This window comes from Montipora foliosa, chromosome 1 (genome assembly GCF_036669935.1).
Source record: "Montipora foliosa isolate CH-2021 chromosome 1, ASM3666993v2, whole genome shotgun sequence".
Classification (NCBI taxonomy): Eukaryota; Metazoa; Cnidaria; class Anthozoa; order Scleractinia; family Acroporidae; genus Montipora; species Montipora foliosa.
Window position 1 is genome coordinate 19,335,500 of NC_090869.1, and position 22,500 is coordinate 19,357,999.

Here is a 22,500-nt window from a genome sequence, read left to right on the forward strand (position 1 = left end):
CGAGCAGAAGGCTCTATGTACAAAGACACCACTTAGCAGGGGAGTGACAGGCAAGACTTTTACCGACACGAAAAATAAAAAAAATTATAATAATCTACCCATTTTCCGACTGGATTGCCATACGGCAACCCAGTTATAAATTAGACAAGCAAAGCGCACTCGTGTGTTGTAGATGCGTCGAAAAAGCGAGTCGGATATCAAGTGCGAGTAGTTCTGTTGACGAAATATGCACACAGTTCCCGTCGCTCGTTTCCTCAAAGGATCAATGAATAATCTGTTGCGATCATTTACAAAACGGCTCTCTTCACAATCGACTTGAACATGCTACGCTTGACTTAAAAGTTAAAACCTGAAGCTTTCTTTATCCTGATAATAAGCGATATCCATCGTTGATTTTAAGCAAAGAGAATGTAATGTAATGCCTCGAGCAAGCGATCTCAAATTACGAAGTTGTGAATTTTTTCAACGGTTCTCCCATCGCATTATTGGTCATATTGGTAAATCACGATTGGTTGTAAAGTTGCATTACGAGCGTATAAATGTTCCAAGTTTCGCTTACGTTGACATATGCAAATTTCACTTTGCGGATACCCTCAAGCGGATGTCACGCAATGCTTTGACTTTCGATTACAGTTTATTTCAAATATTTTACCTACTTACGAAATCATCAGAGAATATTTCTAAAGTAAGAAGAATAGCTTCCAGTGTGTAGGAACGAATCAGACACTGCAGGCATATTTACAAGTGCTCAAAAATGTACTTGTGGAAGTACACCCGCAAGCCTGACGGTCTGCGTTGGTTCGTTTCCCGGGAAGGGGGGGGGGGGGGGGGGGGAGACACCCATATGAAACAGACGGGGATTCTCGTCGGAAATTTTGAATTTAACCCCTAAAGGAGACCAATCTAGGCATGGCTTAAGCAAATTTTGACCCCTAAAAGAGACCGTTTAAAAACACAAAAATACGACACGCAATGAGTTTTAATGATAAAAAGGCATAATCATCGAATGCTTTTACCTAAAAAGAAAATTTAAAAGGAAATTTGACTTCTGTTTCTCTTCGCGTAATTCTGTGTTACTTCGCGGAACCCTAAACGAGACCTTGGTGGCATAAAATATTGGCGCTTTGCCCGGAACACCCTAAGCGAGACCAAAATCCAAAATTAACCCCCCCAAGCGAGACGACGAGCATCCCCGTCTGTTTCATATGGGAGTTCCCCCCCCCCCCCGGGGTTCGTTTCGACCCACTGCCTCTTCACTTTACAATACTTCGTTTTTGAAAAATAATGGTTGCACGATTTGTGTCAGTTCATGCGCATGGTAAATGTAACCTGACAAGTTTTCATACAACATACGAACGATTTTCACGTTAACTCAATTGTGCCGTGGTGTTGGCTTAATACAGCAATAAATGAATAATTGCGTATACCGGTGCGAGTTTTTAGAGCATGTTATATTTTCTCTTTCGATTCTCTTGACATCCAAAACGAGCAAGCAGAATCGTGACCATAATTGACCATTCGTCTTTTGATGATTTTGATGATAAAGTTTCAATATTCAGCTTTTGTCACGATGGGAAAGACGCGCTAGTATTCGGAATTCCAGTTTGTTGATATTACAACGCCAACTTTCGAACGAGGCCCCTTTTTACTCTGATAAATTACATGTCCGTGGTCATTTTGCTAGTTTGTGACTGGGTTTTGCCTGGGGAACGCATCGGAAACTCGTGTATTCAGAACAAGTGAATAAGATCGAGACGTTATCGTTATTTTTCTACATGCCGAAGGATAATGAAGATAATTTTTTGTTCGCGGGCCAAGAACATTGAAAGCTTGCTTAGAGTTGACATGAATATTGTGTACAAAGGCTCTGTTAGCGGAATTGTTCATTTCTTCGAGACATAAATCGCTTTCTCGAGTTCTTCTCGAGTTTATGCATATTCCAAAGTCCATCTTTCTCGACTCTCGACTCTCGATTCTCGACTCTCGATTCTCGAGCCTCGATTCTCGCGTCTCGAAACTCGAACGTCTCGACCTCGACCGTCTCGAACAATGCAGTACTGAGCGTCTTTTGGGAATTTGAAGCTATTATTATGGACAACTTGTGGGGCCATTTTCTACTGTTTTGTACATTAACGTGGCCGTCTCAACCAAGAATTGGGAACAGCATTGAGTTAGCCGATTAGGTATATTACTGTAGGTCAACTGTAGGTCTATCCCGGGAGGTCTATTCTATCGTCTGTTGCTCTTCTCCGGCGCGATTTCAATCTCGTACCCAGAGTCCTCGGGCTTCTTGGTCAGCGGGTGAGCGCCCGGAGAGACTCTGGGATAATCGACTTGAACTATATTTTTGATTGGCCGCTTGCGTAACAATGGCAGTGCGACAGGAAGTCGGTAAGTAATTCGGAAGCCCCAGAATTTGGAGGGAGATTCAAAATCTAAAACTAGTTTCAGTGCTGTTTGTTTTTTTCTAGCTCAGAAATATGTAAATCACAAAAATAAAGAACCACGAGGTTTGAATTATGTCTTATACCATACGGGAATTTTCCCACGCTGCTAAAAAGTGATTACTGTTGCTTTTGCAAAAGTACCGTGGGAAAACATTATATCTGACAGTCTCTTTGAGGAGAAATCCGTGGAATAAGGTCTTGTCGAAGCCATTCAGAATTACGGAAACATCAAATCGTAGTAGAGGAGGACATTTGTGTCGTTTCCACAAAAATTTGTCGATCGTGTTGCTTGCACGATGGCATTTTGAAAGATGGAATGTACGCTGAAACACTAAAAATACACTTACCGAAAGCGTCAGAGGTTTCATCTTCACTTGCTCTTACAGCAAACGAATGATCATTTCTCCAGTTTCTTTGTGTGTAAGGCTAAAATTCTTGTTTCTCGAACACTTTCAACCCGCCATTGCTACTGTTCAGGGGCACCCAACGAGACTATTGTTCAAAAACACTTAAACATAGCGGTGTTAAACGTATTTTAGTATTTGAACAGTAGATATAGGCATATTTTTAACCCCTAAAAATTTTTCATCTGTTCGGATTTCCTAGCCAAAAATCTAGTGATCCGAAAATTATAGGGATCAAAACTTGCCTTTCCGAAAATTTCAGCCAGAAAAAAGGCTCCCGAAAATTCTAGGTGACCTTTTTAGGGTAAAAATCCGTTAAAAATGGGCAACTATGCCATTTTTCAGATGTTCGAAAATCCTAGGAGACGTAGGCAAGCAAGAAATTTTACACCAAATGTTCCGAAAATTCTAGATCTTAAAACGTCTCCCGAACAGATATTTTCCGAAAATTGACGTTGGGTGCCCCTGACTGTTTACGGTTTTGTCTTTTCTGTTTCCGGTTAAACTGAAGCATACGTAATAAGACCGGAACCCACGTTTTCTGGGAAAATGGAGTCGATTATCCCAGAGTCTCTCCGGGCGCTCACCCGCTGACCAAGAAGCCCGAGGACTCTGGGTACGAGATTGGCGCGATTTCGATTAAGCCTGGAAGGAGCCTGGAAGCAAGTTTAATATAGCGTGGTTACTAAGTTAAAGAGTATACATTCAATATGGCGGGAGAAACAAATACAGTTTTTTAACAAAATGATGCAAACTTTGGACGTTTCCAAAAAAGAAGAGGGAAAACTTTGGCAGCGAAAACCATCTCCTTCGCCAGAAGAAGGGTACGTTCATATTCATTGTTTACGTTAAATAACCAACGAAAACGTTGTCGAACATTTAACTCGTACTTTCCACTGCACGTACTGTAAGCTTAATGTTGTTTCCAACAGTTTGGTAGTCTCTATTTGCAACTCCACATCAAGTGCTTTTTCACTGCAAGGAAGAAACATCAGATTCCTTCGGACAACATTCAATGCAACTGGTGAAGCATTTGCCGCAGGGGATCATCTGGGAAATATTTTTGTCTTTGATTTAGGCAAGAATAGGTAAGGTATACCTGCCAACTTTTCTAGAGTCAAATGCGTGAGATTTTCGAACCGACTTTTTTTCAGTTGCTAAAACGTAATGGTAACTTCCTAAGATTCCCGATATTTTCCGAACATTACCGCAGATTTTCCGATGACTTCGAAACACTTCCAAGATATCTGAAGCTTTATGTAATTGCACGCTAATGGTTCTTGATAACAAAACTTGCACTCAATTTCGTTTCCAGTCCATCCAACTCCACTTGAAACACACCATTTTTTATATTTATGGTATGTTTCGACTCACATTCCTTCACAGTTTCGACTCAAATGCCTCTGAACTCGACATTAAATGCAAGTTAGCTTATTTTGCAACTTTGTCGCGAATTTGTTTTGGCTCTCGCGGTTGACTTGTGGCAAGTCTGTCCGGATCTGTGCGTCAGGCGTGAGAAATTGTCCTTGATGTGTAAAATCATTGTTTTTGATGGCCAGGCGTGAGACTCCTGCGTAATGCGTGAGACTTGGCAGGTCTAAACAAAGGTCTAGATTATACCATAATAAGCATTTAATTAACATCAATAACTTAAGGGTGTTTTGGACGGCAGTACGTTATGACTTTCGACCATTTACACAAGCATGACTCGAGAGCGTATTTCGTATATTAACAAGGGTGTCTACAGTCAGATACACGACAAGATTTATGGTGAAATTGTGGCAACTGTAAGCTCGTCTCATGCTAGAGTCATAAGCAAGGCTGTTGCCTAAGAAAATTTTAAAGGGGCCCTCAGAGCTAAACGCTGATAACTTAGGAGCCCAACATATGAAGTGAAAGGTGTTGCTGTGAAAAATTAAGGCGCCCAGAGCTATTCTTTGGGAGCCCCAGGCTACCGGGCTCCTGTTAGGCAACAGCCTTGGTCATAAGCAAAAATCATTAAGTGTAATTATAAAATAATTACATGTAGGATAGTATGCGCACTCTCATTGGTCAATAGCTGTGTTTAGATCACAGTGTTCGACACTAACGGTTGCCCGATTGCCCGGGAAAAGCAAAATAAAATCCTTGGGCAAGTAAAACGACACTTAAATACTTGCCCGATCGGGCAATCAGAGTTTTTGTTCGACTAGTATTTTGCGAAACGATTTGATTTGCAACGAAAAAAGTGACTAGTAATATAACATAGTCACCGAAAACATTATTAAAAAATAACGTTACATCTCTTTGCGGCATTAATTTCTCTTTTAAAATATATTGGTACAAACCACAAAACAGATTGGAAGAAGGAACATCTTCGTAGCCGCCATCTTTCTTCACGCGAAAAGAATGTTTGTTACAATGGAACCCAGCTTTCGCACGGCAAAATACACTACTATACTGCTTTGATATCGAACAAGGGCACAAGAAAATTCTACCTTTTGTCATGCAATTTTAACCAGCTTTGAAAGGCTTAAAGAACATACTATTGGACAAATGGCATTTAATTCAGAGCCAACCTAATCTCAGAGACATATTCAAGGAATCTCTCTTAATGTCTTATAGAAAAGGAAATCACTTAAAGATATGCTTGTCAAAGTAAAACTACCTTGGATGAAGGCTGCTAAACCACCATGGACACATAGATCAGGAGTCGCGTTGCTCTGCCAAACCCATTTTACACACATTTTACACAAAATTGACATTTTTACGAGCCTCCTTTGAGTTTTAACGGGCAACAGGTCTTTAGAAGGTGTGCAACCAAAAAAAACAAAACCGGTTGCCCAAAGGGCAAATTATTAAGAAAGTGAGTGTCAAACACTGGATCATAAGAGTATGGAAACACGGCTGTGACATCACATGAATTTTGATTGGTTATGTAGTCAGACGTGCATTTTGATTGGCTGGTAGGAAATATGAGCATGTATCAAGAAAATCTGTTTCAAATCTAAAAGTAAAACAACCAGCATTTTCCTTCATTTGTCAAATTGAGAAATATTTTATAAATTAAAGCAATAGAGAACTTTTCCTGTATCCATAGCCTCATCTAAACACTCGGGGGAGTTTGGAGAATTCTCGACAGTTATGCAAACCCTCAACTGCATCTTGGGTTTGCATAACTGTCTTGAATTCTCCCAACTCTTCCTCGTGTTTAGATGAGGCTTTGGGAAGACGTCCTCTATTGCTTAAATGGTAGCTACAGCTGTAGTCATTTGGCTAAGGTACTTAAGATGTTTTACTAACAGTTTCACACATCATCCAAAATTTAAATTAACATTAAAAAGTTTAACATACTTAAGATATACTGATCACACCAGCTACACTTATTTGCATAGCAATAAATTATGTTTCTTGTTTTCTGTCTCGTTTCTCGAACAACAACCTGGTTACTTAAATATTATAAACGATGTTAGTAACATCTACACAGATCCACACAGGTCCTGACAGTGAGACTTGCAGATTGTACTTACTCTAAAAACATACAATTTTACTGGCCTATGGGGGCCACTTCAGGATAAATACATGAAGGTTAATGCCTAAATTGTGCAAAGAGGTTGGGTGCCCAGGAACATGGGGGCTGGAACTGCTGACCCCAAAACCAAGTTGGTAGAACATCCAAGAGCCTGCCGTATCTACAGCCCTAGCGCAAAGCCCTAGCACCCATCACACTGAACTGGAAGAATAGTGGCAAAGCCACTATGTAGATAACAAGTAATACTAAAAAGGGGAGAGGAGGGAGGGGGCACTTCGAAAAAGTGACCTACGCTTAACGGCCTGTATGCTGAGCACAGTAAAACTACGAGGACATGCAAAGGCGCATGTACATGTATAGGCAACATCAGAATACCACTGACTCAGTGAATTCTGCAATGCCCTGACATCAGGCTCAGAACAGTAACGCAGCACCAGAAAATGTCGAAATGTCAATGGCCTGCCGAACAGCAGACCACACCATATACCCATAAACGTTAATGACACGCCAATCACCGACTACGCTCCTAGTTTTCAACCAAGTTGAACAACATCTAACTGTTTCAGTCCCGAGAGTGAGACTTAACAGATTTTACTCTGTCTAACACCAATCAATTTTATTAGTCAATTGGGGGTGCATCAGTACATAAATACTTGGAAAAATCCAGCGTTGACATAACACTGTCAGGAGTCAATGCTCTGACCTTCAGAGTACTAGTTCCAACAGTATAGCAGGACAGTTGTCACTCAAAATGAATAGCCTAGCTCCCATTAGTCTCCTGCATGTATAGTTCACTGGTAGGGCATTTAAACTACATGTATGTCAACAGTTGAACTTTTATGAATGGTTTTTTGGTTTTTCAAGTATTCCAAGTCGTCATAAAAATGAGTAATTTACCTTATCAGTCTGTTTTATTTTTGTACCTTTAACTGGGGCCGGTTCCTAAAAGGTGTAATAACTCTATTCCAGAGATAAATGTGCCTTATTCGGGCACATGACTTGTATCTCTGGAACAGAGTTACGTTTTGTTTTTGTTTTATTGCTTTATTTTACGAGACATCTGGTTTGTCTCTTCTATTGGGCAACCACGAAGGAAAGAAGGAAGGAGCACGAACAGGACTCGAGGTCCTATGCTACAGTAGGTGCTCCACCCTACCCTATCCAGACCAGAAAGACCAGACCACAACACTGGGAATTACGTGCCCTACTCTTTACGACAAGTGTGCGGGTTCTTTTACGTCCCACAGGATTATGATCATTGAAGGGTTGTGAGACGGGACCTCCGGCTTATCGTCCTTATCCGAGAAGACTAGAGAGTCTAACCATTTGCAGATGTAATTACAAAGGCAGCACTTTCTCCTCAGTTATTTAAAGACCCTGAGTGTTGGTCCGGCCGGAGTTAAATACACGACCTCCCGCGTGACAGCCTGGTGCTCAACCAACTGAGCCACCGGTGTGTGGTGGCCGGTTACTACACTTTTCGGGAACCAGCCCCTGGATCGTTAGATTTGTTGGTACATCGTTACAATAAAATATTCTAATATACATGTAAGCGTAATATCCAATGCATGCCTTTACTGTTTTGTTTGTTTGTTTGTTTGTTTTTGTGAAGGCTATTTCTTTTTAAATAGTATTGCTCAGAATTGGATATGGCTATTTAGCCAGGAACCATTTTTCCAAGAAATTATTTATTATGCAAGTATGCTTAAAATACTGGTTAGAGAAACCAACCTACTTCAAGTTCATTTTAACTAAAGCACACACTGTACACTGGAGCAACAAGCCATATCTTGCACCTTTACTTTACTTTACTTTACCTTGTTCTCTGCAGTGTGTTGACTGTGACATCACAGTGGAGTATTCATTTTTCTTTGTGGAAAATAAGCTGTTTTTAATCAGAGTGTTCTTAATGCCAGATTATGGCAATTTGGGGCTGGTGCAGTGTTAACAAACATCCATGACTTAAACTTTGTCTCTTAGAATTTTATGCGTTTTAGTTCAAGCATTTGATATTGTTCTTTCCTTTAGGTTTTCTCTGATTCATAAAGCAGGGACACCATGCACTGCCATCTCCTTTTGCCTTCGAAGAAAAAATGAATTGCTTGTGGCATTTGCAGACAATTCTTTGAGATGCTATGATACAGGTGTTAAATCAATAAATTATATAACAAAATCAATGTTCTAGATGTTTCCATAAAATTTGAAGTTTGCTGCTGGTTTGAGTAAAGTAACTGTCTGTTGTCATTGGCAAAATGAATTTTAATCTTAGGTTTGAGAGAATCTGTCTTTCATCACTTCGATTGAGGGGAAAAAAGTATTAACTGACTTCTCTGAGTGAAGAAGCCATTGGGCATATGAAAAGTGAAAACTGGGAGGCATGCACTTAAAATGTTTCACAAAGACGCAGTTGTTGATGTGTAAGAAAGTTTGACATAATTTATGTTTCTTTTAGAATCCCATGAGTTAGTGAGTTGGATGAAAGGTGATGATTCATCGATTCACAGCATATCAGTTCATGCTTTTGGTCGTTATGCTCTAACATCGTCCAACTCTGTAGCTCAGTTGTGGGACCTTGACACATTTTCCCGGAAAAGGACTCTGAATGGAGCTCAAACTGTTGGAATACAGCAGGTTTGCACGATTTGTTTTTGCTAGTCAATCTTGACCTTGGTAGTTGGTAGTGTCATAAAAATAATTATTAAACCTGTCAAAGTAATTATGATAAAATTTATCACCACATTTATTTGTGAGATCATAGAAGATAATTATTCCCAGCTGATATGGGTCTTGAGTAACTTGATGCAAAAAATGCCAATTAAATGCATCTACATGACTTGTATTATTGCTAATTACATGTAGCTTGAAGGAGTACAAATTGTAGTGATATTTAGTTTGAGTCCTAACACAGATCCAGAATAAAAGAGAAGTCACTACATGTATGCCAAAAAAAAACCAACAGTCAGGAACTTTGTAATAAAACTTGTTGTGTAGTCTCGTTTATTTGAGCACCAGACTCACTAACAATACACCATTTTGATTATGAGGTCATCAGACTCATTTTCTTTGTCATGTTGCACTAAATGAGACTCAGTAGTCCTCATCCAAACAATAATTAAATGTATTTGCTTTGTTTTGCAGACAATAACATACTGCACATTAGCAGGATTGTTTTTTTCCCTATTTAATAACGGTTTGCCTTCTAAAATGGACACTTAAAGATTTTCCTCTGTCCAATGCCAGATAATTAAATTTTACTTGGCAGCGGCGAACCCTTCAGGGGCCAATGGGTAAAAACTCTTTCTTGTGATGTCAAGAAACCATGACAAAAAACTGCCAAATAAAAACTTCGACAACTCTGCTACAGTTGTTTTTGTGATCATAATTAACATACATGTACATACCGATACATGTAAGAGTCTACATGTGTTGCATACACATGGTCCTACAAGTATCATGTTGAGCTTCTGCTTGGAGTAAACAGACTGTGATGACTTTGTTACTATTTTTCAGGTTCTTTTCTTGCCGCTGAGTAACGCCATTGTAACCTGTTTTAAAGACGATAGTTTGTTTGTTTGGGATTCAGAAACACTGAAGTGTAAGTTTCAATTGCCAGTTCCACCAGAGGAAAGCAAACCCCCGCATTACAGAGCTCTGACAACTCCCCAAGATGGCCGGCTGTTAGTGGCTGGTGGAAGGTTGGTGTCAAGTCTTACGAACTCCAATCCTTCAGGTTCATTGATTGTATGTTAGTGTTAGGAAATAATTTCGTTCATTATTACATGTATATACTACAGGTCTGGAGTATCATTTGTGCCTTTTGCACTGGCTACTCCCAGTGTATCCCTTTAAATTTAATTGTACGTATGTAGGGCAATACAAATGAATTTTAATCTCACCAAAGAGTTGATAAGTTCAAAATGTTAAAGATTTGATCATTGTCATCTCAACTTTCTTCATGATGTGCGAAATTTACAAAGATCTCAATCAGTTTTCATACTCCATTTCCTGTGAAAATGAAAGATAGAAATGTCTTAGTTTTTGTCTCTAATACTAATTCAATGTGTTTTAGGTCTCGTTTTCTTCATGTATGGAACCTTGAAAACAAGCGTCTCCTTCATGTTATCCAGCTTCCTGCTCGAGTTCGACTTGTGAGACAGTTGGAGTTTTTAAATAACAGTTTTGATGGAGGGGCTAGTCAGGTAACAACTGAAAAGTGGCATCTCATCCTGTTATCAGGAAAGAAGGAAAATAGTTACTTTATTTAATGATAACAGCTACTGAAGAAGGAGACAATAATGTTATTACATTTTATCATCTGAACACCCAGTTTTTTTTTTTACTCACAAATTGTACCCAGCAAAAGTTCTTTTAATCCTAAAGTACCCAAAGTCCATTTGTTTGATAACCTTGTACTCCAGCCTGTATATTTTTTGCTTGAAATTAGCCAAAACATTAAGGAGCATTAATTTTTGTAGTGAAACAAAAAAAAGAATAAGACACCTGTTGCTGCTTGTTACTACATGTATGTGTACAGCCCTTCAAACAACCAAAAATATTATTTATCTCTAACTTCTCAGATCTGATGAGAAAGTCCTTTGCAAATAAAAAAATTAACAATTATTCCATGAGCGCACGTTGGATATGAGATGGTAAATAGCCAACGAGGCGCGTAGCGCCGAGTTGGCTATAACCAGTCTCATATCCAACAAGCACGAATGGAATAATTGTTTTATTAAATTTTTTAAACTCCAAAAATTTGGAAGTACGAAATAGGCGCGAAAAACAGAGAGAAAATCCGAGCGAAATCGAAAAAACTTGATGAAGATGCGATGTTGTGTAATACCTAGCTTGTGGTCAGACAGACGTAGGCTCATCACAAAAACATTTCTTGCCATTTCGCGTACTTCTAAACCTCGGAATTTATCAAAGTTTCTACAAAATAAGTTTTTTTTCATTTTTGGCTTTATTCAGAGAGAAAATTTGCTTTCCGGGGAAAACATTTTTAGCTTAGCAACACTTAGCGTAATCATTTACCATATAAGGTCAAACTAAGGTATATGAGCTGATAACCGAGATTGAGTGAACCAATCAGAGCACGCGAAATGCATTATCCGAGGTTGAGAATTTAATAATTAATATTAAACAAGTTCAACTCTTTTCCAGACCCTAGGTGTGTTGTCTCAAGATGGTTTGCTGCGTTTTATTGACATCCATGCTTGCAAACAGTTGTTTGATATTGGAGGTTCTGATCAGGTGCTGTGCAGTCAATATTAATTATTAACAAGTGTTTGGATTCTACATACACAAACCAGCCTGTACTCATAATCCTGTAAATGAATGCCCTGTGTTATGTGTATAATGCATGTTGGGCTATTAATTAAGACTCAAGCACTGAGTGATCAGAATCTTTGCAGAAATTATGTTTCACATTGTGTATTGTTAACACTATATAGAAGTTTGAAGTCAATTATTTTGTACATAGTATGATGCCTTCCGTGAGAAAACTTCTGTATTAAGTGTTAACAATACAAAATGTGAAAAATAATGTCTGCAAAGATTCTGATCACTCAGTGCCTAAGTCTTAAGCATAGTTAAATCTCCAATTTTACCACAATTGCTTGTAATCTCGCAATCTGATTGGCTAATTTGCCGTTGTCAACGCTGTACAATGCTGTATTTTTACTTAATAGATGATTAATAACTTCAGTATCAGTTCAAATGGTCGTTATGTGGCAGCTGTGATGGACAATGGCAACATCAATGTGTACAGTGTTCCTGCAATCTCGCAACATTTCTCCAAGGTATACAATACAAGACTTCATACATTTATTGTAGTTAAGGGTCATGCAATGTAAAATCCTTTCTTAATTGGCCAGAAGGATCTGCGAAACTTAACAATTTCATTTTGGATGATTCTCTACTCAAAAGGGATTATTTTACTCTACACTGTAGCTCACTAAACACCATTTGAAATACAGTCTTGTGCTGAGAGACATTGTAGCCTTCTCTTGAGAGACACAAGTTAGAGAACATCGAGTAAAACTTAGTTTGGCACACAATACCACATCTGTCCATAGTTAGTAGTACTTAACAGTAATTAAATGTTCTCATGATAACGAGGTCCTAAAAGAGGTTTTCTCCATACTGCAGCCCCCTCCACCACTCGTGAAAACTGTTTGGGAAGAACGGCCTGCCTCTCGTCAAAGTGTCAAACCTGGCAAATCACTTGGGAGCAATATGACAAAGGTCGGAGGAACAACAAAAAGGAACAAAGCAAAATCCACTATCAAACCTCATGCTCAGACTGTCGATGTATCTGCTTCCTGGAGCAGTCCAGACTCTGGATTAGAGGTATTACATGTACATTGCTAAAAATTACCCTGAAAGTGAATGCCTTAATTACAAATTTTATTTCATAGCTTGCATAGAGGCAGGACCTTCAGTTGGCAACATTACCTCAATGGACTAGGATCTAGGACTCCTTGGTAAAATTTAAGAATCCGATCCCACCAACGCGTCGGCCAACGCGTCGACCAACGCATCGGCCGACACACCACCGACACACGACCGACACGTCGGCCAACACACTACCGACACGTCGGCCGACACACTACCGACGCGTTGGTCGACACACTACCGACGCGTTGGCCGACACACTACCGACACGTTGGTCTAAACACTACCGTCACGTTGGTCTAAATACTTACTCTTTATAATTTTGTTAGTTCTTTCAGTTGGAAGCAAGAACAACTCCATAAGGAACGTTGGCCGACGCGTTGGTGGGATCGGATTCTTAAATTTTACCAACTCCTTTATATAGAAGCAAAAATTGAAGTCAATGGGATTCAAAACAGATGGAGAAAAATGACTTTTTATTTTTAATTACATGTAGGTTTCTTTCCATCACATTACCATTCTTTCGAGAAGTTAGGAGGTGCTATTTACTGCTCACAATTTGGTGACGATAATTGGACAAAATTACAGTACATCCTTCACACCAGTTATGCATAGAGCCGTTGTTGTCATTGTTTCTCTCACTTGAAGGTGTGATGATTTTAGGCTGTGATTATTGACCTCCATGTCATTGTTTGAGTTTACAGAGAAGTAATTTGGGGTGAGGTGGGGTAGGTACAGAAGACACACATGTTATGTTTACTTTTACAGTCATGATGTATTGGAAAGTTGGCATAATAAGGTTTTCATAGCTGCTTGTTAATTGTCTCTTATTTGAAAATTTGTTTAATGACCTGAGACTGAGCTACCAGAAGGCCTCAATCAAGCAAGGCTGAAGTCAATTCTTCAAGGGTATGGAGAGTATCCAGCTAAATACAGGTACATTGTATCTATCCTTTGTTCTACCTTACTGTAATGGCTCTTGCCTACAGTACAGCTGTAGTTTAATAAATTGATTTTGAGGTTCTTTTGATAAACTGTGATTACAGGTAAAGAAAAGGAAAGGAAAGGAACTTTACCTAAGTGTCTAATCGTTATAGCACTGGCGCACGCTAAGTAGGGACACCGTAAACTAAAATCAAAAAATTAACTAAAAGATAATTTATACAGTCCTGTAAGAACAGTCGTCACCTTAGTTTACATCACTACCAGATGTGATTTTGACACATGTAACTTAAGACATCGATAAGGAGCCAGAGCCTCGGATCAACCCAAAGCTCTGGGAAACTCTATGTGTCGTAGGGTTCTTATAGCCAAAAATTGGGTATTGGAACCTTATGGCACCTGCTCACTCCTCCTGCTAACATGAATGCGTCAATTATTTAATTAGCAAGGCTGCTGCCTAAGAAATTTTTGGGGAGCCAAAGCTTCCAACATTAAAAGTTAGTAGCCCGAATCATCTTTTCAAGAGCCCAGAATTAAGTGAGGATGAATCAATCACCTTGTGATAAGTTAGGCACCCATTCGGGCTACCCATATTTCAGAAATTTAGTCACCCGCACTTGCAAGTAAGGTGCCCCAGGTGACTGGGCAGCCATTAGGCAGCAGCCTTGAATTAGAGACACTTTTGATTGTTCTTCACAAAAACCAATGAGAAGAGACCTCGTTTCAGTGTTCCCCTGAGCTCTTCTCTCCCTCAGTCAAGAGATTTTGCTCTGTCAAATTCCAGAAGATTTTACTTGTCACTGGGGTTCAGTTCTGGGTGACAGGGTTAAGAACGTCTATGTCTACTTAAAAACTTTAACCCTTTTCTTTCCTATTAAAAAGTGAGACATATGGATTTTGCTCTGTCTAATGCCAAATTATTCTACTTGTCATTGGAGGCTGGTTTAGAGGTGAAAGGCTCATTGTTTGGGTCTAGCCAGTGCACTCTAGATTGACCCAACTTTAAATTTGATTTCACAGAATGTTTATATGGCGATCACTTCTTAAACTTCCTGAAAACCATGCAGCATTCAGTAGTCTGGTGGACAAAGGAACTCATAATGCCTTTGCAATGCTGCATGAGGAATATCCAATCAAAAGCAGAAAACTGTTGCGGGTTTTGCAGAGGTAACCATGAGAATTTTTTGCTTGTCATTAATTGATCCAAGATTGTTAGAAAAGGGAAGGAATAGAAAAGATGAGTACAGGCATTGCAAGATCATTATTTACTACAGGTAAAATTGTTTCGTCCCTGCCTACATGTAGGGACTCATCCAAGACCTTTTGGTGTAGGCAACTCATCAAACATCTAGTTTGAAGTCCCACTAGCATTCGAATGTCGCACGGAGCACCATAGTTAAGAAAATATGGTACTAACGCCTCAATGCGTCATGACGTCATCAACCGTCTGTACATACGTCCATCTGTCCACCCCTCAATGTATACCAATGTGACCAGTATCATGCTAGTTTACATCTCTGACATGGATGTTTTGATCAATTGACACCTGTCAAAACAAGTTATCCATTGACCAGTATCACATGACTATATCGCTCAAGCTTAGAGCTCACCGAGGTCAGCTGTTTTTTTGGAAGTTGACTGCTGACTTGGTGCTAGTTTTCCATTGGATTGCAGGCTCAACCCAGGTTAACTCACCTAAACATACTGTAAGCGAGGCATCGTTTTTTAGCACGCTTTCTGTGGCTCAACGCGGCTACACAGCCATCCTACGTCAACTATAATTCTTACACAGTCAACGCTTTTCGTGTTCAGGTGGAAAATGGTTTGGAAAATGTTTTCTTTCTGCATTTTTCGCTGATTTCAATGCAGTTTCACATATCATGATAGCTGTGGTCCACACTGGCAGCTACACGTACGCAGTTATTCAAATCAAGCATCCGAGGGATATAAACTTAAAGCCGAGTGTTTATTTTTAATTTGCTTGGAGCTGCCTTTTTCTTTGTATTCCAATTTTTGGCATATCTTTAGAAGCTCGGATAAGGTTACATGATGCCTGGAGGACCTATGACTAGAACAGAAACGAAAGGAGAGCAAAAGAGAACAACAACAAAACAGAATACCAGTAATAGCTCGATCATACTTAGTAGAAGAAGTTACTCCACAAATTCTTTCCTTGGACACTAAACTGGTGTTATTTTCAATAAGTGGTTTAATCGGTTTTTCCTTTGTTATTGTCAACTGGAATTAAATAACAATTATCTGTACTCTTTTGGAGAAAGAGTTGATTTGTTTCTTTGTTTTGCTCTAAAATGCTATCGAACAAATGCTTTTTAATCCGTTTGCCCAACTGGTTTTCGATGTGCCTCGACAGTGACGAGAAAATTTTGCCCTTATGTTATAAACACGTAATCGCAATGAGTTCTCGTAAAATTAGGGGGTAATTTTACTAGCTTGTGTTTTCAAAATTTTGTGTAAAGCACCAGTAAAGGTTACAGTATTTAAGTGTTGGAGCAGATCTTGTTTGAATTTCGTCCTTTCTTGGTTGCCTTGCCGTATTTTGCCAATTCTTGTTCCAAGCTAACTTGGCGTGTTTTCAGAGATAAAGTGGAATTAAGTACATCTGATTCAGTAAAACTCTTTTTTGACCTTCAACTGACAAAGTTTTTTTTCATAATGGCTTTTAATTTTAGCGTGATTCCTGTTCGCTGGCTATTTACAGTTGACTCTGAAATGGCTTTTTTCCTTTTCCATTCGCTCGCTGAGGGTGTGCTTGTTTTCTTTTAAAACTTATGTGGTTCAAGAAAAAAACAATGCCAAACTGGTGAATTCTGAAGTAAATTTCACTCGAAAAAACCGATATCGTACTCATCGCTTCGTGATTCATGTGACATCGGTTTTTAGCGTAAAATGTACCTTGGAATTCACTAGTTAGGCAATGAATTTTTGTAAAGAAGAAAGCAAAGAAAATGATTTAATTGTTAAAGCAGCAACTGGAAACATCAAAACGGGTACAAATCGAAACCTTTTATTTCCACTAACCCTACAGGCAGTAAGAATAAATAACGAGGGAGCTCCACTTTTAGGTTTGGTTAAATCTACATTGTATTATGTTGAGATGAATTCCCCCATGACATTTTCCTTGTTCTTCTTTCGGTGTATCGCAGTTTCAGATTTTCGGAAGTTGTCACAAGAAATGCTTCTTTAATTTACAATACATTTTCACTTACATGTATACAGTATAATTTATTATTTATATCTCGCTTTTTTCTCCTTTATAAATTAACTGCAGAACATTATCAGCCCTTGCTCACTGGTCAGCCATATTTGGTGAGGTGGATTACCTGGCACTCTTGTCCTTTCCATTCATTAAACTTTTCCAGAACAATCAGCTGATTTGCTTTGAAATGATAGCCACAATTCTGAGTAAGTGAAGTAAAAATCATATGACTCACTTTACGTTGTACTTGTGGTCAGACTCGCATCAACAATAATCTTTTTGTATCTAACATTCTATGATATTGTGCATTTGTTTTTTTGTTTTTCTGTTGGTTATTTATGCAGTTGCAGAATTTATCAAGAATGTTTTTCACTGCATTTGTCATGCATTAACTGTAGCATTACCGAAAATTTTCTTTCTTTCCATAAATTCTTTGGGTTAAAGAGTGTCAGATTAAGGTTGTTATGGTAGATGTATTTGATGATGGTTGGTGTTAACGAAATTTCAAGCAAGGTGGACCAGCTTTTTTCCAAAAAGATGGATAATTTATACAAGTGGCCTTTGACCTGAAAAGTCTGTATCTTGGTTTCTAAGGAACAGGCCTTAGAGGAGGTTGAGCTTACATTTACATTGAAAAAACATTCCCTGCAATGAAATTACCATTATTAAACCAGTGATGGTGTTGTGTTTTCTTTCCTGGCCAGCCAACTGGTGTCACCATTGGTTTGAGTTTTTCCCCAACCCTCCTGTCAATATTCTTGGTATGGTGGAGAATGTGTTAGTTCATCATGACAAAAGACTGATTCAGCATTTTGTACAATGTGATGTCACAACACAGGTAAGAATACTGCATCAAGCCTCACAATATTTGCGGGCTGGTTGAAAATGCCTTTAAAAAATTGAAATTCTATTCCATGACTTTCGTTTCTTTACCTAACGTTTTGCTGTGTGGTTAGAGTAGTGAGAATATTTGCTTTCCATTAATGAACAAGAGGCTATTGGTAGTCTACACTTTGTTCGATGGAAGTTTAGCCGATATCTTTAAAATTCACAGTGTTTCAGGGATATTTTATCTTACAAAATCTTGGTCAATATCCAGTTCAACTCCGTAGTCCGAAGTCCAAAGTCCACATTCCCTTACCGAACCAACAGATTGTTCACATTTAAAACTTGAAGGCGTTGACCCCATTGAAAACCAGTAATCAGATGCTTTACAAGTTTCTACCATGGCATTTTAAATTATTTCGTACCTTTTTTAACAACACCGTGGCAACAGTACGTTTGATGTCGTAGTTTTCGTTTTTTAAACCCCGTTCGTTGATGAGAAATTGGCCTTAGCCCTTAGCCATTGTGGTTGTGATGAGTTTTTGAGGGTAGCTTCGCTCAGTTTAGTAATCGAGAATGAAAGTCCCGTTTGAGTGACTCGACTCGTAAACTCTCTTCAACTGGGTTTGCTGTCAAAAGACGCAGTTTGATGAATCCCTTCTTAACGCTGCCAGAGAAGTTCGTTGTTTGGAAAGTTCTGTAGGCTTAAAATGTATTCGAACATCAAGTAAATTACCGCTGCTGGTGAAACGCGGACATTTGAAACTTCCTTGTTGAGGAAATCAATGCTATCAGGCGACCTTTCGCATGTAAATTTGATTGTTGGGTGAAAGCTGTCAGCAAACTTTGGCATGTGGTCTGCACAGTACCTTATGATAACACGATGATGGATTAAAATTTGATTTATTTCGATGTGGGATGGTTTGATTTGCAGCTATTTGTGAGCCTGACTCTAGTCTGTCTAGTGACCCAACAATTACCGCATATTGTTCAAGGCTGGGTTGACGCCATTTTAAATGTTGCCCGATGTGAAGGAATCCGGAATCCAGCAAATTTGAGGTTTTGGAATCCGGAATCCAGAGCATGGAATCTGGAATCCATTGTATGGAATCCACAGATTTCGATGGAATCCAGGATCCATTTTGGCGGAACCAGTGAGTTTGAAATCCGAAATCCATTACTCGGGATCCGGGATCAACTGTTCGGGATCTAGAATCCGATGGCCAGCTGTATTACTTTACAAATGGCGAGAAATGGCATCCAAATAACTGATGTAAGCTTTCCTTTCTCATTTAAGTCTGTCTGGTTTTTATTTCCGGCTTTGTTTTAATGCAGCTCCCAGTAAAATTTTCAAAGAAATGTAAATCCTATGGGAGATGCTTTCCCGGAGGTTTTTGTCTCAATTTACCCAGAAGTATGTAAGAGAGATTTCCAGACAAACTTTACGCTGCTCCTTACAGTAATAGCATACATTTGAGCTAACGGCTTCTGTTCGACATTCCCCCCTTTAGGTTTACGCCTGGCCATTGCTGCAGACTCTATTGTCTGAAGTATTTACCAAAGATGAATGGTTAAGAGCTTGGGACAACATCTTTTCCAACCACCCTTCATTTCTTCTCTTTGTTGTGGTCGCCTATGTTATTGTCTCGCGCAAGGTCCTGCTCCAGTGTACAAGAAAAGAGGACTTTCAGGTTAGAATTAACGCCTTGCCGTTGATCAAGAGAGCATTAGGGTATGCATCTTCTCTTCTTGGGGGAGGGGTGAGGCAATTGGTGCACGCAGTTGCAGCGCTTCTTCTCATTGTAATTGCTTTGAGTGGAAAGAGGGATTGTTTAAATACAATTAAATGCAATTTAATCGAGGCGCACGAGGCATGACGTAAGCAATGGCTTTGCTAGGCACTTGCACTGTGATTTGGAGGAAGGGCGAGTACTTTTATGTAGCTTCATGCGTTTTCATTTCCCTGCTCCATTTTCAACAGCTTTTTCCGAATTGTGATGAAGGCCGTTTTCTTTAGTGCATGATGGATCATAGATGGATAATAAAAAAGGTTCAATTAATGGATGTGCACCAAGTAACTTGACAGCCGGCTGTGGCATGTACCTTGCCATGCCTTTGCCTGGCAGTGTTTTTTATATCCATCGGTAATTTAGTAGTCCCAAAACAATGCCTCCAAAAAGGATAGCTCTTGAAAACTCAGGTTTGACAAACCTATCATGAAAAGTGGCCTTTTTTGAGGTATTTGGGTACTTCGTTTGTTTGCAACCCACTACCCCAACCCACCGCTTTGCACCGCACCTCCAAAAAGACATTTTTTTTCCATTGAGAAAGTTATGTTAATTGCAAGCTTGATCTGAAAGGATCTTCCAAGGCCAACCAATACTAAGCCCTATTGTAAACAGTAGAATTTACCTTACTCGTCCCGAGCCCACAATTATAGCACCATTAACAATGGTTCATTTCCATTGTTGTTTCTCTGCCATACATGTAGACTTGTGTGGTTAAAAAAAATAAGGGTACCCTTTTTGATCCTCAGTACTTCTTTCATAACCGCAATGCCGTTGATGTTGGCACAGTGGTACGTGAAGCTTATCGTTTGCAAGATAGTACTCCAGCTGAAGCGAATCCCAAAAGAATGTTGGAACCATTTGCACCACTCACAAAAGGACAATACCCCATCTTCAACAAGTACCCCAAATTTATTGTCGATTATCAGGTGTGTTCTTAGTTACTCTGATCTGGTGTTTGGGCCGGGCATCTTCGCTACCGAAAGAAAACAACGCTTACTGTAAGCACGGTTTCTTCAAGTTTATGAAAAATTGCCGTTTCTAAGGGCCATCAAGGTTCAACGCCCTCCTCTCCTGGGAAAAAAAGTTATAATTTCAACCGACCTAAAGCTCACTAAACATCCAAAGGGGAAGGAGGTTGTACGTAGTGATAACGTTTTTAACAATATGTACCCAAGTGTCCCAAGATTTGTCCACGTTGACGTCTGATAAGTTATCATTATCTTTGTTACCTTTTTACCACCTACTTGTTGAACATCGGACCACTGTGAGGGAGGTTGCGGGATCAAAACTCCGGCCGGGCCAACACCCAGGGTCTATGAATCATTGAGGAGAAAGTTCCGCCTGTGTAAGAACATCTGCAAATGGTTAGACTCTTTGGTCTTCTCGGATAAGGACGATAAACGGTAGACCCCCAATGTTCATGACACTGTGGGACGTAAAAGAACCCCCACACGTAGTAGTAGGGTATGCATGGAGTTCCGGTGATTTGGTCTGTCCTCTGTGGCAGGACATACCATGGTCGAGAGACGCTCCAAGATACAGAAAGCTACTCTATGATAGTTATTTTCGAGAGGCACTGCAAAAGAGTTTATTCCATTTCTTAATTCACAAAAAGAACATTTGAAAAAAATTGAAACGCTTCTATCTTTCCCTCTTTCGATTAGTTAGTTTTTGGTCATAACCCGTTGTCTGGATTTATTTAGCGTCTTGGAACTTTCTGTCGCGTGCCTCGACCTCCACCTTCATGAGTTGACCCGTAACATTCTTGTAGAAAGCGTGTTTGCTCGAGTTCCTTATTCGGAGGGAAGTTAAATACTGTCAGTACTATCACGAAGTCAGTTCAGTACGTTATTTACAATAATAATGTTACTAGATTTTTTTTTCATGCTTAGCCATTCTTTCATCCCCCATCTACCCCCCCCCCCCTTCCCCTTCACCCCACCCACTACAAAGTAGTTTGCTTTGTCCAATTAATAAAAAGAGTTTCCGCCTTTCTCAACGAAACAGCGGAAGTAATTACCTTCAAGAAAACGTTTGCTTTTGTCATTACAGGTCCAAGAAAGGGAGCGAATCCGTCAAGAGGAACTGGAATATTTAAGGCAAAGGTAGACAAGAAACAGTTTACTGTAGTTTATACACCTGCTTCGCAGGCTTCTAGTTTACTGTTTTGTTAGGGTCGAAGAAAGATTTTTTTTCCTTTTGAGCGCAATATCCACTCAATAACCATGCAATATCTGCACCGCTGAAAATGGCGCTGCACAGAACGACCTCAAAACCAATAAGAAGAAATAATATCTTTGTGACTTTCGCGAGACTTTGAAGCCAATCACCAAGCGTAGTAATTCGTAACGATGCTGATCGCAAACTTTATTTTTGCTCTCAATTAATAACCGCTCTGTATCCTACAAGGCATCCCGAACCTCGTCTGAACATTAACACGAAGCCTAAACTCTCCTTGATCTCTGTTAAGGCAACTGGCGCAGGAGATGAAAGAAGTAGCCGCTCAGCGGCAACAGGAAGAGGAAGCATTCTATCGCCAGCAGGAACTGATGATCGATGCAGAAAACCAGAGGAGATGGATGATTGGACAGGAGGAACAAAAACTAACAGATCAGAGAAGCAGGTTTGTTTGCTTAAAAATGATAGTTAGAAAGATCATCGCAGTTAGATAAGCCACTTAAGTAATTGCAAAAAAAAAGCAGAAAAAGTCCAGGTTTGAACGAGATTCGAACCCATGACCGCCGGTGCGGTTGATGTGCACTGCTCTACCAACTGAGCTACCAGGCCATCTTGGAGAAGGTCAATTGCGAGTTCAAGGTATATCCCGCAAGAGATGAATGGAATGATTTTTCAGAATAAATGAAATGTAATCTTAGAAAGATAAAAAATAAGATGTAAATAACTCCGTCAGATTTTTTTGGTGTTAGCCTGTAGCACTTTCCCATTCTACAATTCGGAGCTCATGTGG

General features: G+C 39.5%; 1 protein-coding gene across 1 annotated transcript in view; it reads left to right on the forward strand.

Moving 5' to 3' along the window:
• The first annotated feature begins 3,549 nt into the window (after positions 1–3,549).
• LOC137992203 (TBC1 domain family member 31-like) overlaps positions 3,550–22,500 on the forward strand; it is a 30,950-nt gene continuing 11,999 nt past the window's right edge. Inside the window, exons 1-17 of the mRNA XM_068837379.1 lie at positions 3,550–3,675; positions 3,784–3,939; positions 8,391–8,506; positions 8,815–8,993; positions 9,873–10,057; positions 10,432–10,561; positions 11,526–11,615; positions 12,053–12,163; positions 12,513–12,713; positions 13,615–13,694; positions 14,721–14,867; positions 16,990–17,123; positions 17,622–17,755; positions 19,254–19,433; positions 20,279–20,458; positions 21,585–21,637; positions 22,003–22,155. Coding sequence (XP_068693480.1) covers positions 3,596–3,675; positions 3,784–3,939; positions 8,391–8,506; positions 8,815–8,993; positions 9,873–10,057; positions 10,432–10,561; positions 11,526–11,615; positions 12,053–12,163; positions 12,513–12,713; positions 13,615–13,694; positions 14,721–14,867; positions 16,990–17,123; positions 17,622–17,755; positions 19,254–19,433; positions 20,279–20,458; positions 21,585–21,637; positions 22,003–22,155 — 2,309 coding nt within the window. The 5' untranslated portion in view covers positions 3,550–3,595. The remainder of the gene's footprint in view (positions 3,676–3,783; positions 3,940–8,390; positions 8,507–8,814; positions 8,994–9,872; positions 10,058–10,431; positions 10,562–11,525; positions 11,616–12,052; positions 12,164–12,512; positions 12,714–13,614; positions 13,695–14,720; positions 14,868–16,989; positions 17,124–17,621; positions 17,756–19,253; positions 19,434–20,278; positions 20,459–21,584; positions 21,638–22,002; positions 22,156–22,500) is intronic.